Source organism: Anneissia japonica, unplaced genomic scaffold, assembly GCF_011630105.1.
Source record: "Anneissia japonica isolate Jap-2015-1 unplaced genomic scaffold, ASM1163010v1 scaffold7640_len123960_cov104, whole genome shotgun sequence".
Lineage (NCBI taxonomy): Eukaryota > Metazoa > Echinodermata > Crinoidea > Comatulida > Comatulidae > Anneissia > Anneissia japonica.
The window spans coordinates 1-15155 of record NW_022701778.1 but is presented as its reverse complement, the minus strand read 5'-3'; the positions used below and the strand labels follow the sequence as shown (position 1 = coordinate 15155).

At 31.4% G+C, this 15155-nt stretch overlaps 2 protein-coding genes across 2 annotated transcripts in view; both read left to right on the top strand.

Moving 5' to 3' along the window:
• Positions 1 to 6397, top strand: part of LOC117103720 (fibrillin-2-like) — a 7885-nt gene extending 1488 nt beyond the window's left edge. The window contains exons 2-8 of the mRNA XM_033244324.1: positions 2852 to 2953; positions 3831 to 3950; positions 4771 to 4874; positions 5012 to 5104; positions 5310 to 5441; positions 5650 to 5763; positions 6117 to 6397. Coding sequence (XP_033100215.1) covers positions 3853 to 3950; positions 4771 to 4874; positions 5012 to 5104; positions 5310 to 5441; positions 5650 to 5763; positions 6117 to 6379 — 804 coding nt within the window. The 5' untranslated portion in view covers positions 2852 to 2953; positions 3831 to 3852 and the 3' untranslated portion in view covers positions 6380 to 6397. The remainder of the gene's footprint in view (positions 1 to 2851; positions 2954 to 3830; positions 3951 to 4770; positions 4875 to 5011; positions 5105 to 5309; positions 5442 to 5649; positions 5764 to 6116) is intronic.
• Positions 6351 to 14564, top strand: LOC117103719. The gene is made up of 12 exons (XM_033244323.1): positions 6351 to 6368; positions 7071 to 7197; positions 8508 to 8739; positions 9022 to 9211; positions 9639 to 9778; positions 10037 to 10267; positions 10646 to 10876; positions 12519 to 12569; positions 12675 to 12813; positions 13453 to 13590; positions 13940 to 14050; positions 14386 to 14564. Exons 2-12 carry the CDS (start codon positions 7082 to 7084, stop codon positions 14562 to 14564), a joined length of 1758 nt encoding a protein of 585 aa, XP_033100214.1. The 5' UTR covers positions 6351 to 6368; positions 7071 to 7081.
• Positions 14565 to 15155: the final 591 nt, after the last annotated feature.

Below are 15155 nucleotides of genomic sequence, written 5' to 3'. Positions count from 1 at the left end.
TTCAGAGCCTAGCACCCGATGATTGAGGAAGTACCTCATGAAACAGCCTGTAGTGCAATAAAATGTTGAATTTGTAACCAAGCGTCATCTTGTTTTGATTTTATATATATATATATATATATATACTTTTTTTATTTAAAATATATATTTTTAATATATATACATTATATAAAAAGTGGGGTGTTCCTACAGAACTTCAGGAGACCAATCGCAATTTTAATCAATTTACTTTCTGTAGTTTCTAAGTTTTTAATAGCACTAGCATTTGTGTTAAAACATTCACATCCATAAGTTAGTATCGGTAGCATTATGGATTTCCAAATATGACTCTTAACATTATAAGATGAACCGTTTCTACACATTCCAATATTATGAAGGGAATAAAAGGCCCTTTGACATTTTCTGACTCTGTCTTGAACATGTTTGGAAGATTTAATATCACTTGCTAATACGACACCAAGATACGTTACTGAATTGGTAAACCTTAAGATTACAATTGTTGATTGACCAACACGGATGTGGGGTTATTGTATTCCTTTCAAAAATAGTAAAAAGTTGTTTTATTCGGATTGAATTTATGGCCATGAGAGGTGATTTAGTGATTAGCATGATTAATCAGCTTTTGTAAGCCAGTTTTAGTTAAGCTTACAGTACAAGAAGCAGATCATCCGCATAACAAAATACATTAAATGAACAATTTGCAATAACAATACCGCATGTCATTGTACTTAAATTAGAAACCATGTCCCTATAAAAGTTGAAAATGAAAGTTGAGGATAAGTCTCCTTCTTACCTTTGAATGTACGGATACATAGCATTTATAAGTAAAAAGCAGCAAACGATATCAGGTTTTATTCAACAACAATGATTCCCACCGACTCACACGCACTATAGTATACCAGGTGTGTATGTGGGTGTGTAGGGGGTATGTGTGCAGTAGCTTTTTGATTTAACACGGAGTATGGCACGCAAACGATTTATGATAATGTGACGTTTATTGCGTGCATTCTAATTTTTTTTTTAATTTTATTTCGAACAACCGTCCAATAGGAACGCTTTGTTCCAACTTACAGATGAAAATTGCGAAAGTTAATATCTAAAATATAATATCACATGCAAAATATTGAATGCACTGATGTTTACAGCTTATATGCAGTTTTGATATTACTGATGGATTGTGATTTGAATTACCATCACACTAAAACCTCTAAGCGGCAACTTTCTTAATTGTCTTCTTCTTACCATGGACCTATTAATATTATTGATAGGCCCATGCTGATACTGAGGTATTCAATGAGGCCTTGCATTTTGAAAGGCCTTATTCAAGACAATGAATTCAGTTTGCGTTACAAAAAAAGATGACAGAACAACATACAACAACAAAACAATGCTCTCAATAATAATAACATATGATAAATATTTGTACTGATGCCAACAGTCAAATTTATGACAATGAATATCGAGTTTAAGGAAATGAAAATATCGGTAACTACCTGTGCCTGGTACTTTAGATTTTATCTGAAATTAACATTACATCAATGCCATGAATATGTTGAAGTGCTGTAAAATCCTTTGAATAATTTTCATTAAAAAAATGAACTTTAAACTTTTCAGAAAAAAGGAATGACGTATATTGGTCTTAGTAACGAAATACATTCAAAACTAATTTATTATAATTCTTTAAATAAACTGAATAAACTATGATTTATTGTAACTAAATATTACTACTTTAACCTATAAATTTTGACTACTTGTACTTTAATTGTTATAGCCGCGATTTTAAAATCATGTCACTTGCTTAGCTTTATTAAAACGGAATGTGTAAACTACATACAGTAACACATCTTCCTTCTCACCTATATATTGTTTAATTTGAAGATAATACACGGTATACTAATTGCATTTTTTTTTTGTAATTATATTAACTAATATTACTCAGAATTTATCATTTACAATGTGTATTTTCTGCGTTCTCTTGCGGTTTCGAAATTATCTGATACATCAAAACCTAAAATTTAACCATAAATGGCCATTTATTTTTTTGGAATCCTTATACGGAAGTTAGTATTTGAGTTCTTCGTTATATTCATTGAACCCATTTTTGTTGTCCGATGCGCTTACAACCGTATACATAAAGTTTAATTATCCTAATCCGTTGCTTTATATTGGGCTTTATATTTTTGCTTTTGTCAACCAAATACTCTGCATGCTATCTATAATTAGGGGAATACCAAAACCAGGAGGAAAATGTGATAAAATTCTCTTTTCATTTTCAACTTGTACATTAACAAAAGAAAATCTGTTTTACCTAGCTTATGTATATCTAATCGTCATGTGAACAGTTGTAGTAAAATATTGAATCGGTAAATGTTTGTTATTTCCTGTATTATTTATAAACCCCATTTTGTAACACACTATAATCCTATCTGGCATTATATCATCATCGTTGTCATCATCATTATTATCATTATCGTCATCATCATCATTACCGTACTACGTTTCATTCAGACTGTTACACGCTTTGATTCTAATGATTCCACGCAGTCTGACAGTTACTGTTGTAATTACATATGTGAATGAACGGATGAACTGGATCATAATTATAAACACAAAATACGAATATTTAGCCTACATAGAATATGCAAACAATTACAAACTGGCTTTTATGCAGTAACGAAGCGGCGTATTATGCATTTTTATGTACACAGTTGTTGTATATCCTTCTGTAGTTTAGAAATTTTAAATTGTAATTTTGACTAATAAGGTTGTATGTTCATGTTTTTATTCGTTGTAAATTTATAATATAATAGGCCTATTACTTATTTAGAATTACTACTACGTTTATGAACAGGTAATACAGGAATAGATGAAGGCGCTTCAAGATTTGGTTTCGGTTGTATTCGTCGGATTATTCCTGATTTTGGAAGTCCACTCATGGTTTGAATCCAAATGGGTTTGTCTGTTTTTGAATATTGTGCTTCATAAAAATAAACAAAGAACATTAAAAAAATTGTAAAAAAAAAAAAAAGAAAGAAAAGAAAAGAAGCAGACTAGCGCAAGAGTAGATTGGATGCTATATACTGATAACAGGATTATGAGTTCAATTTTATCCTGTAAGACATAGAAAAAATCTACTTTATACGCCTCATGAAACAATTGATTTCATAAAGCATCAGTATTTTATTCGTTGGGTATTGAAAAAAAAAAGTTAAAATCATTAAAAAAAAAAAAAAGGCCAAACCTAATTAATGAATGTTTTGTGCCATCTTCATGACCGTTAAAACTGACACTTTTTGGGGCTAATTTTTTTTAAACAACTGTTTAAAAGAAAATGAAAAAATGTAGAAAATACCCAATGGAAGAAATTAAAAACTTATATAATTCAGTTCAAGTATAATGCCCTTTTTAGTTGCTTAATAGTGAGTTTCAATCATTTGCACATCTGGGTAAAAAAGCAGAATTTACTACAACTGTACAGTAATTAAATATGAAAATACGTAAAGTGGGTTAAACTCTTATTTTATAAAAGAAAAAAATAGTTTTTATGTGAAATAAATACACATACAAATGAAAATATTGGTTAATTTAACATAAGAATTACTAATTGTTAAATATATTTTCTACTACAATTTCTGAATACGAACATGGCAGCATCGACTGCTGATGAAAGCAGTCAATATTTCATCTAAGTAGTTCTCAGTACTACGTTCTTATCTTCTGTCTCTTATTATTATCCGTATTATTTGTACTTTGTCTTCGACTTTTTATTACCTATCATCAAATTACTAAGTTACACAGTACGGTAATAACTGAAATTATATTTTGTTTAGGGAAAACGTATGTTCAACTGAAATGAAAACACTTGAAACATACTCCACTCTTACGTATTACCGGTCAAGCACCTCGACTTCTTGTGGGTGGTTATGGCAGGATAGGTGTACCAGTTACAGGTAAGCAATTGTATCATTGTATTCTAGTCTTAAGATACCAGATATATTTTTTTCATGTCATAATTTTGTGAGTTCACATTGAGACGGAATAAACCTTAGTCTTACAGTACATTCAGACTCAGTCTGTCACATGTGGGCTTAATATGAGACTTACCAACTGGCCTTTATAAATATATAAACATAAATAATACTGTATGGACAATATAATACACACAATGTACATAATATAATAATTTACGTGGGAGCGCTTGGCAAAATGATTGCATTTCGGGTTTTCAAGATTGAGGTCGGGAGTCGATCTTCGCCGTTCATTTCGCCTTTGTCCTTGGACAAGTCACTTTGCCTTCGTTTGACTGTCTCCACCAAGGAATATAAATGAGTACCTTCTTGTAAAATACCGGAGAGGTTAAAAAGGCCACCCTATCCCGAGGCTTAGTACGCTGACACCTTATTTTTCTTCATTCAGTAATCAATATGGGACCAAACTTTTATTTTTTTTGCAAAATAATAAGAATAAACATACATATTGTTATATTCTGAAATCTTATAGTTAAGTTTAGAGAACACAATAGAAAATAGAAGTCGACGAGACATTCATTTCTTTGCATAAATACACACGGGCTTATATATAGGCATTTGGTATGCTTGCTAAGGCAAAATGTATTGTATTACAAAGTAAATGTACTTTTAATAACATTTTTTTTGCTGGTCATAGACATCTATATTTTTAGTGTCTTAAAATGCAAGCAGAGCCTATGTGAAATGTTTCTATATTTTATTAAAAACGTTTGTTTTCTGTTTTTATTCTGTGAAAATACAGAACACGGTCTCGGTATTCTCTCGCACAACGACTTGTTAGCTATCCAATACCCGTCTGTTGTGAAGGTTATGAAGCGCCCATTGGCAGTGATGAATGTACCGAACGTAAGGTTTTTGAGGGTTGTATAGGGAGGTGGCGAATATCTTAATATTTTGTTGTTGCACTATTTTTTCCTAGATACACAATAAATGAACCAAAAAAAATTTACTTATTTTCCCTTACTTTTAATTTGTCATTGCAGCAATATGTTCACCCGGATGTGTCAACGGAATCTGTGTAGGCCCTAATGTGTGTACATGTTTTGTAGGGTACCATGGACCAACATGCGAATATAGTAACTTGATCACTTATTTGAATATTATATAGTATATATTATTATTATTATTATTACTATTATTATTATTTTTAAAACTATTATTATTATTATTATTATTATTATTGTTACAATTATAATTATTTTTAATAGTAAAATTACTTTCAATTATTTACTAGGCCTATTATTGTAGTATAAATTATTTATTATATGTTTTTATTTATAGCTTGCAATGTAGAAATTGATAATTGCGAAATCATAGATTGTACTTCATCTTTGAATTTTATGTGCACAAAATGTCTTTACCACATCAATGACGAAATAAAGGCGTATGAATTAGTTAATGGTCGATGCGACCGTAAGTATTTTATATTTATTTTCATTTAATTGTGCTTCACTTTTCTCAGAGGTTTCTATAATATAGACAGAAGTTTTTAAACGAATTGTATTAACAATACCGTACTTCAAAACATTGTACTAGTATTTGACATTTAAATTGATTTCCCCCACAATGTACGATTATTGAGTCTGTATTTATTGACTATTTCTTACCCATCCTTTAATAGAAATTTGTTCGTGGCGTAATGATAGTAGATCTTGCTATCCTGGTAGATGTGCTTCTTCAAGCAACAATTGCACTTGTGACACAGACTTTACTTTGGATGATAATTGCATGAAAAGTGAGTTAACCTTTCAAATTTATTTCTAAAGCTTTGAATGACTAAACTGTCATCAGGAAAACTTTAGATTTTAAATATGTGTATTGAAAATCATTCATTTGCTTAAACTTTCACTAATGTAAAAGATCAATCCATTTCTTACCTAATGTGGATACATTCAGTATGTGTTCGACCAATTACCAGTTTGTTATCTGAAGCATTAATGATCAAATAAAAGAGTAAATAGATTTCTTACAAAATTCATAAAAAGAAGGATGACTGGCATAATAAACATGGCACTGGTGTATCCATAATCAGGCAAATACTTTTGTTATCAAAATGTTCTCATAATCCATAATTTATTTTATTTATAGTTGCTGTGCCACCAGATGTTTCAAACTGTTCAATAATGTTACAACATGACAATGGATTCAATGGAATCTCTACAAGCAATATTTCATGCCAGCAATCACGAGTGTCACCAATCTATTCATCCGTAAAAGGAAACAGTTTTTCCGTGGATTGGCAAACTCAGTTCTCGGCTACTGAATATCCATTTCCTTATTACGTCAAAAATTTCAGTGTGGGCGTGACTTCAGCAGTTGTCAAATGGTATATTTACAGAGGTGAATACTAAGATTTACAATTAATTATGATTTAGCCCCTTTCCTTGATTTCCATTCCATGACTGCATCATAGGCCTATAACTATGCCAATATTATGTTTTAACTAAGTTAATCTATAACTCATTTTAAATGTAATAATGTTAGTGACAAATTAACACCACTCGTTATTGTAATTGCTTTCATATATATTCAATCTCAGAGTTCCAAGTGCGCATGTCTATGTAGAAGGTAAATATAAAATTATAAACAAAATCATAAGGTGTAGGCCTATGTATCACCTGAATTAAACGTTTTTGTTATCGTGATAGTTGTGGTATTATTATTATTATTTGGTTATTATATACTGTCACGATGGTTAGCCATTACCTGTTTGCGGAGAGAAATACTTTGAATGTGTTTTCATTGCTCGAGTAAAATCCATACAAAATGATGGATTCATATTTTGCCTGTTAAAAACAAACCGGCATTCGCCATAGGCCTATAGCAGATTCACAATTTTCCCGAATAATTTTTTTTTTAAAATAATTATGGTATAAAATAACCTTAAAGGATCAAAATGCATTTTCAATTGGAAAATATAATACACGCACAATACTATCCTTAAAATAATCACTTTTAGAATCAATTGGTATTATTTGTTGTTTCTCCATTTTTAATTTCTTAAACTACAAAATGTTGTAGCGTAATATTTATGTCTGATAGATGGCAAAATAATGGATTCTGAAGAAATTGATTGTAGTTTGAACCACAATGAAGACGACCCGAATGAGGACATACATGTTTGTACACGATATGAAAAATTAAAGGACAATCTTCAAAACAACGATAAGTAAGATTCAACGAACATATGACAGTAATTCTTTTAACCGTCGTTAAAATATACTATAGGAGCTGAGTTACTTGACGTGTGCACTTTCGCGTGCACTCAATCTCTTTTAAAAAACAGATGTGTATGGGTGCACGACAGTGCACGGTTAAAAAAAGGTTTGGTCACGCGATCTAATTTTTGTGCAAATGGTCCGCCATTTTTAATTAAAATCACTTAATTTGCATAATATAAATATACATATTCTAAACAAGTTTAACACCAAAATTAAATCTCTATGACTAGTCAATACGAAGATCTCAAATGTTCATTCTAAAGGCGCCATTTTCAATTATGCAAATTAAGTGACCTTAATGTTGTCCCCTCTGTCAGTGCTAGGCAGTAATCGAAATAGTATGGTAAGAGCAACATATGGACCAAATTTAGTACCTTTGGAAGAACCAGAACCCGACATTTCTATTTTTAGCCATAATATTTGTTACCGTACTAACATGTTAATACAGTGATATAAATTAAAACATTCCAATTTTTACCGTTAATTTGAAATATATTTTAAAAACGGTACATTTTCTGCTATATGTATATTGTAAAACTTTATTCAGCCTTAAAAGATAGTATCTAAAGATTGTCTAATTATGACCTTTAATCATGTGACATTTTTAAACTGCAAATAACTCTGTATGTATTTTAAAGTATAGGGGTAATGGAGAAAACTGATCAGTGTATAATTACATTTCTAATGTTATAAAACATTGCCATATTTAACACGACACGTCGGCGATCTTGAAATTCAAAATGGCGGATCTTTCACGAGCAAATTAGATCGTGTGACCAAACTTTTTTTCAACCATGCACAAATATACACCTGTTTTTGAAAAGGAATTGAGTGCACGCGAAAGTGCACACGTGACGTAACTCAGCTCCTAGAGTAATAGGTAAAATTTGACAAAAATTAAGGTTTTTCGAAAATTTATAGTTCAAGATATTTGAATTATTATACAGGAAATGTACGTCTTTTTCAGATTTCTAATAATGGTAGATACATTGTTATTTTTATTATTATTGTTTATTATTTCTGTTATTGAGCTAACGTTATACGTGATTTTGGCAGCAAATTTGTAATAGAGCTCTACTTTGGTTGTGAAAATGTTTTAATTATTTAACACCAAATGCTTAGTTTATTAATCCGACTGCACCTAGGTTCTAATAATATTTACCAATAAATTGTAGAAAAATGCATCCTTAAATTGGAGAATGATTCATCCCCTCTATGTCTGAAATTATTTTATCATAACCTCTATTTTATCTACCAGTTTGATAATAACAGCTTCTTCAGCGAATGGAGGATTTCTGAAATTGAACAACTACGATTACTCAATAGTCGGGGAAGCCGATTATCCCGTGTATTACGAGGGCAAATCTGTAACGAGGAATTTGACCATAACTGTCGACATCGAGGCACCAACACATTGCTCTCTTAATGTTCCACGTGATAAGGCTTGCATTGGATATGCACTTAACATCGGTGATCCATACACTACATTGGTGAGAAATTAAATAATAAAGATACTTATAATTGACATTATTTATTTAGAATCAAATTTAGTGTGATATTCAAATGTAATCCTGGGTCGGTTTCTTGTATTTTATATCAATGGTATGGTAAAATTAAACAATTTTGAATTACGTATCCAATACAGGAATATGCATAGCCATATTTTAGAGTGGTTTTTAAATCAATATTAACAAAACAATACACATTAAGTAAGCGTAACATGTTGTACACCGACGAAACCTAAACCAATTGTTTACGCCTATTATTTACAGAGTGAGCTGAAAGTGAAATGGTCAACATGGGTGGACTATATTTCTGGATTGACAGCAACGTCTTATGACCCCAGAATTTGCAAAATGGTTGAACATAATGACGTTCTTATTTTTGATGACACTTGTGTCGGTCTTCATCATTTTAAAATTGGAAATTATTACGAGGCAGAATCTGAGCTAACCTCTCCAGGTACACCTTTATAGTCACCAAAGCTTGAAATGTATCTTGGCAAGGTGTTTCTTACTGAGTGAATAAATTTAATTTATTTAATTATGATTAGTTATTTTAGAGTTTGCTAGACGAAAGACGACACTTTTTTGGTCTCGGTTACTTTGCAATCGAGTATTTTTTGAATTGTCGGTAGAGTGTCACAAGGAAGTGAAACCAAAAATAAATTAAGATGATATTTTATATAATTTAAAGATAGAGCTATTTTATATATGAAAATATCTTTTAAAAACATGTTATTTACAAATTCAGCTTAGAAACAGAATTTGATTGTCATTTTATTGGTCATTATTAAAAATATAGCTCCTGGTGGCATAATATTGTAGTCTTAAGATCGCATAATACAATATTGCGAAAAAAAATTGAAGAATTGTCTTTATAAAAATAGGTGTATACTGTGCCGTGTTGACCGTTAGTGACGTTGCTAGCAACATTCGTCTTGCTAGACGCTGCCTTATTTTTGATAACCAAAGTGAAATATCGATTGCTGATGACAAACCTATAACATGGAAATCTGTTGATAATATTGTAAGGTTTGATGAATATTTAAAAAGATTATTATTATTATTATTATTAAGATGACGATAATTATGATGTGGTGATATCGACCTTGATAATGTTTTGTTGATAATTATGACGATGATAAATAATGGTGATGATGACTGATTGGATTACCATGATTATGGTGATGGAGGTAATTAAATTGATGCTGGAGATAATGATGTTGATGGAGATGATTATGATGTTTTTCTATTAAATAAATCATCCTTTTTACTATTTTGAAAGCTTGAAGTGTCATGGCAGGGTCATTTTGTTAACCAACTACACATAGACCAAAGTATGTTGCACGCTATTGAAATTGAAAATGACGTCATTAATGAAGCCTATGATTCTGACGCTTTACCAGCAGGGCGTACTCTATCGTCCATTGATAATCGACTTGGAATTGTAAAGTTTGAAGTTGGAGTGGCTAAAGATGGACTTCAGCCAAACTGGATGGCTTTACCAAATGATCTGGTACCATTGGGTTCACCGTTAAATTTGTCATAAAACAGTTACTACTACTACCACCACCACCACCTCCACTACTTCTACTACTACTGCTACTATAATGTATTAATATTACTAATACTGTATTCATTTCCTCATGGAATGTTAATAATAATAGTGCTAAAATAATAAATTTGTGTAAAATGCACACAGATTATGTGATTGTGTATATAGATCTAGGTAATTATTTTTATTGCGATGTTAGCTATTTGAATAGTGATCAAAAGTAAATATAATTTTTTAATTATAGTAAACAGGTCAGTACCAAGAAAATCAAAAGTAAACTGGCTACCGTGGATCTTTGTAACAATTCTAAATGTACTGAAATTATGGAGTTTTTTCCAGGAGGAAATGTTTGTCTACCAAGTGAATAATGGAGAAGAAATCATTACATTTTGGATTCGAGCGACGGATGTTATTAATAACACAAAAACCGATTTTGTATCAATTCACATTGATTCCCTGTCACTGAGTATTGGACACATAGGTGGCATTGCTGGGGGTGGTGTAGTGTTTGTGATCCTGGCTTTGCTTCTTGTTGTAGTTCTGTTCAAAGCAAAAACTAAACGACAGAACGTAAGTTTATATTGCTTTACACATTTCTTAACAGTTCATATTTTTTACTTGTGGCCGGGCCTATGATTTTAAATAAAATTATATATTCAGTGTACTGAGATGTGTAACTGCGAAGCGGAAGGGAGTTCCTGCAACAACATTCCATTGTTTTCTAGTGTTTCTGATTCATCAGACAGTGACAGTGATGAAGAAAGTGATAATGAACATTAGCATATTATAAAATCACTGATGTAGGTAAATATTAAGTAAATCACTGTATGTAATATGGTTACATAATACTAACACACACATATATGTATATATATATATATAATATAGCTGTATATATATATATATATATACCTTTAGTCTTTGACAGTCCATGTAACAAATACATACAGATACTAACATAACAGAAATATGTTGTTATTATTATTTCATCCTTAAGGAGGTTATATTTTTGTAAGATTTTGTTTGTATATTTGTGTGTTTATTAACAACCCCCAGCCTATAGTTTTAGGCCACATACGTCATATTTTAACAGCTGATTTCATTAATTGACTGGAAGGTTCCTTTTATTTTTCTGAGGATCCGGAGTGGGGAGTGGACGTGAAGACCATTTAAAGAATAACACCCCACACTAGATATTTCAGAAACTGATCTACTGATCTGTAGGAATCTTTCTGGAAGAGTTAAGCAAGTTACAAGGGAAATATCATTTTCTTTATGTATATTTGGCTGTACATTTTTTGGTTATTTTTAAGCGCTAAATTTCCAGCCCTAAATATCTTAAAAACTCAGCAGGTGTGAATGAAACGTTTCAAAATGATTTGGCATGGTCCAAGGAAGAAATAATTTTATGTTGATGACGATGGTGTTTATATGAGGATTGAGTACCATTTAAAGAGAAACGTCCCAGACCAGATACCTCAAAAAACTATCTCTGAATTAAACCTTTTGGAAGAGTTATTACAAGTAAGAAAAAATTAAATTTTGATGACGATCCAGATTTGGGTGTGAATTTGAGAATTCTATTAGTGCTAATGTCCCAGACCTGAATATCTCTAAAACTTATCAATAGACGTGAATGAAACTTTTTAATATGGTTTGTTATTTTCCAAGAAAGAAATGATTAAATTAATGTAGGTGATGAGGTGGATTAAGGTATGGATATGAGGACCATTTAAAGGGAACTTCTCGGGCCTATATATCTAAAAGGATGATAAGTGCATCTGAAACCCTCTTGGGAATGGTTGGTCATGGCCAAATAAAAAGTATGTAATTTTGGTGACGTTCCGGAGTAGTGTGTGCATTTGGAAGCCTCTTAAAATGGTACCTCCCAGACCCAAGAATCATAAAAACAATCAGTGGACTTATTAAATGAAACTTTCTAGAATGGTTTGTCATGGTCAAAGAAACAATGATTGAAGGATCCCAATGGTACCAAACATAACTAAAAACGCTTTCGTGTTATGAAGTTTGACTTGTAAGCGACTGGTCCCATGTTCGAATCCTTGTTGAGGTTGAGATTATGTTATATTTTTTTTTTTTAAAGAAACAGATGTGTGGAAATTTTGATGAGGGCAGAGGTATACAGTCTCGGAGTGTGCTCTAATTATTATGATTCTTACTTTTTTTAAACTATCGTTTATTGCTATTTCAGCCTCAAACGTTTGAAGATAACACTGGACATGAAATCCCAGCCTACACCAATGTAAGATATTGATTAAACATCATGATTATATTAATTTATGTATTTAACAAATGCTTCAATTTAATACAAAACATTCCCATGATACGAAATGTGTTCTTTGTTTAGGTACAACCTAATCCATATGCCACTTCACTTTACCCTCCGCCTGAATATATGCCCTACCTGCCAGGTGCCGCAAATACAAAGAAGGAGTTAGTGGAAGACGTGTACACTGTACCATTTTCACAAGGAGTAATCATGCAAGGTATTTATTACCTCCTGCGAGGAGGTTATATGTTCATCTGTTTGTTTGTCTGGCTGGCTGTATTTATGTTCGCAGGACTACGCAAAAACTAATGAATGGAACATTATTCAATCTAGTGGGGTCGTACATATTAATCGAAAAAAGAGATTAAATTTCAGTTGGGAAATATCCCTGGACAAGATTCAAAATTGTCAGAATCTTATCCCATAAGAGATAACTGATTCGCCCATAAACGCCCCACTCATGGCGGAGGTATGCACTCCTGTTATATCTGACTAGCGTAATACAATTATACTTTGTTAAAGAAATAATTTCTGTGTCAAACAAATGTATATTTTTATCTCCTTGTTATTGACCACAGGGTAGTTCGGGTAGTCTAACGGTTTTCATAGTAAAACGTTTGAATATCAACAATCTACCTGAAATGTCAATCAACTTTTATTTTGTTTTTAGTATAACTATAAGGCGGAGAAATTGAATAAAGGATGAAAGAAGGTGCATTATTAAATTTTCATTTAATATCATTTTCTAATTAATTTGTTAACGTGAATTGGAATTCAGAAATTCATTGCTTATAATTTTTTACAATTCTGGAAATAGTTTGAACAATTTATTTTCATTAATAATATTTTTTTATAGAAATCAATACAGCAAATGAGATTCATCCAGACGAATTACGTAAAGATGACGTAATCCTTAAAGGAAACCACTCCCTTGTGTATAGAGGTAAAGTTCCCTGCCTTGGTTTGACAGACGTCGCAATCAAGACTGTAAAAGGTAAGATGATTGCCTTCTAATTCCTTATCTTTTGGGTTTCCAATCACATAATTCTCGGTTTAAATCTAATGAGACAGACTATAGGACTACGTCCACTTTCATCTTCATAATAACACTTTAAAGTTAGTTTAAAAAGCTGGACCAAGTGGCTGAACATAATATAGTGTGTTAAACCTAAATTCAAGCTTTCACGAATTACTTTGGCATTTATTATTTTATTGATGAAGATAGAACTGTTAATTGTTATTTATTTTTTATTCATTTGACTTTGTTGGATTGTTAATGGTGGAGCACAATTAATTAATACATCGGATTATGTTCAAACAATATTCCAACTTTATTTTCTTAGAGGATCATAGTTTCAAGGAAAAGGAAAGAATGTTACGCGAAATAAAGATGATCAGACTGTTGCCAAGGCATGAAAACATTATCCGATTACTTGGCTTCACAAGCATCAGGGGTATGTATAGATATTGAAAGATTGTTGTTAGTTATTTATGTAATGAATTATTATTATTACCTGAAGCAATTAGATAGTTGTCTAGGTTATTACTATATTATTATTTTATTATTATTATTATTATTATTATTATTATTATTATTATTATTATTATTATTATTATTATTATTATTTATAAAAAAAACTAAATATACAGAAAATAAAGTCTCAATCTTTGGTAACTCGGAGGATGTGGAAAATAATCATGTGTCATAGGTAAATAACCGTACTATTGTTGTTAATATGTTATGTAGTTAAATTTCTGTTAATTTATTTATATTGGGTTTTGTGTATAGATCCGGTCGCCTTGGTATTGGAGTTTGCGCCGTATGCAGATCTTTCAAAATATCTACAATCTCTCGCTCAAGAATCACCATACGATAACCAAATTGAGCAAATACCATCTGCTCGGCTGTGTACGTACGCGCAGCAAGTGTGTTCTGGAATGCTGCATATCCAACATAAAAAGGTATAGGCCATGGGCTGGAGGGGTCACTGTGCACCACCCCCCCCCCCCACAGTTAAACTTTATAAGAGACAGCCCCCACACAGTTAAACTTCCTTGGTATCATTTTGTTCCTACGGGCATATAAAACGAAAAAATTGATGTTAGCAAGAAAAATATAGGGATGCATTGTATGTACTCGCGTCATCTGTAATGGTCGTTAGTGTTTTATGGTCAATACTTTTTTAGGGGGAGGGGTAACATTTATGCCCATAACCTGTGAATTAAAAATACCATCAATGTTATTTTGGTATCAATGTGTAGCATATATGTTTCTTAATCATATGCAGTTTAAATAAAATTATTAACGTCCCTAGAGGTCAAAAGGTCATCGACCTTTTTCTAAAATACAATTTTTTTTCATAAAATATCAATAAACGTCAGTGTCATATGTCTAATTTTGGATGTATTTGATACAAATTGTGTTTTTCTTGTAGTTGTTAACATATGGAATACAAAAATTGAGGTTAACAAGAAAAAAATTAAAATGCATTATGTCACCCCATTATTCTACTGTCATCATATTCATATATGTAGGACTGGTGACTGTCCTTGTAAAAT

Coding starts and splice junctions, on each gene's coding strand:
- LOC117103719 (XM_033244323.1), top strand. CDS start 7,082: ATGGATTCTGAAGAAATTGATTGTAGTTTGAACCACAATGAAGACGAC. Junction 8,740..9,021: donor GTGATCCATACACTACATTG/GTGAGAAATTAA, acceptor TATTATTTACAG/AGTGAGCTGAAAGTGAAATG. Junction 10,268..10,645: donor TGGCTTTACCAAATGATCTG/GTACCATTGGGT, acceptor AGTTTTTTCCAG/GAGGAAATGTTTGTCTACCA.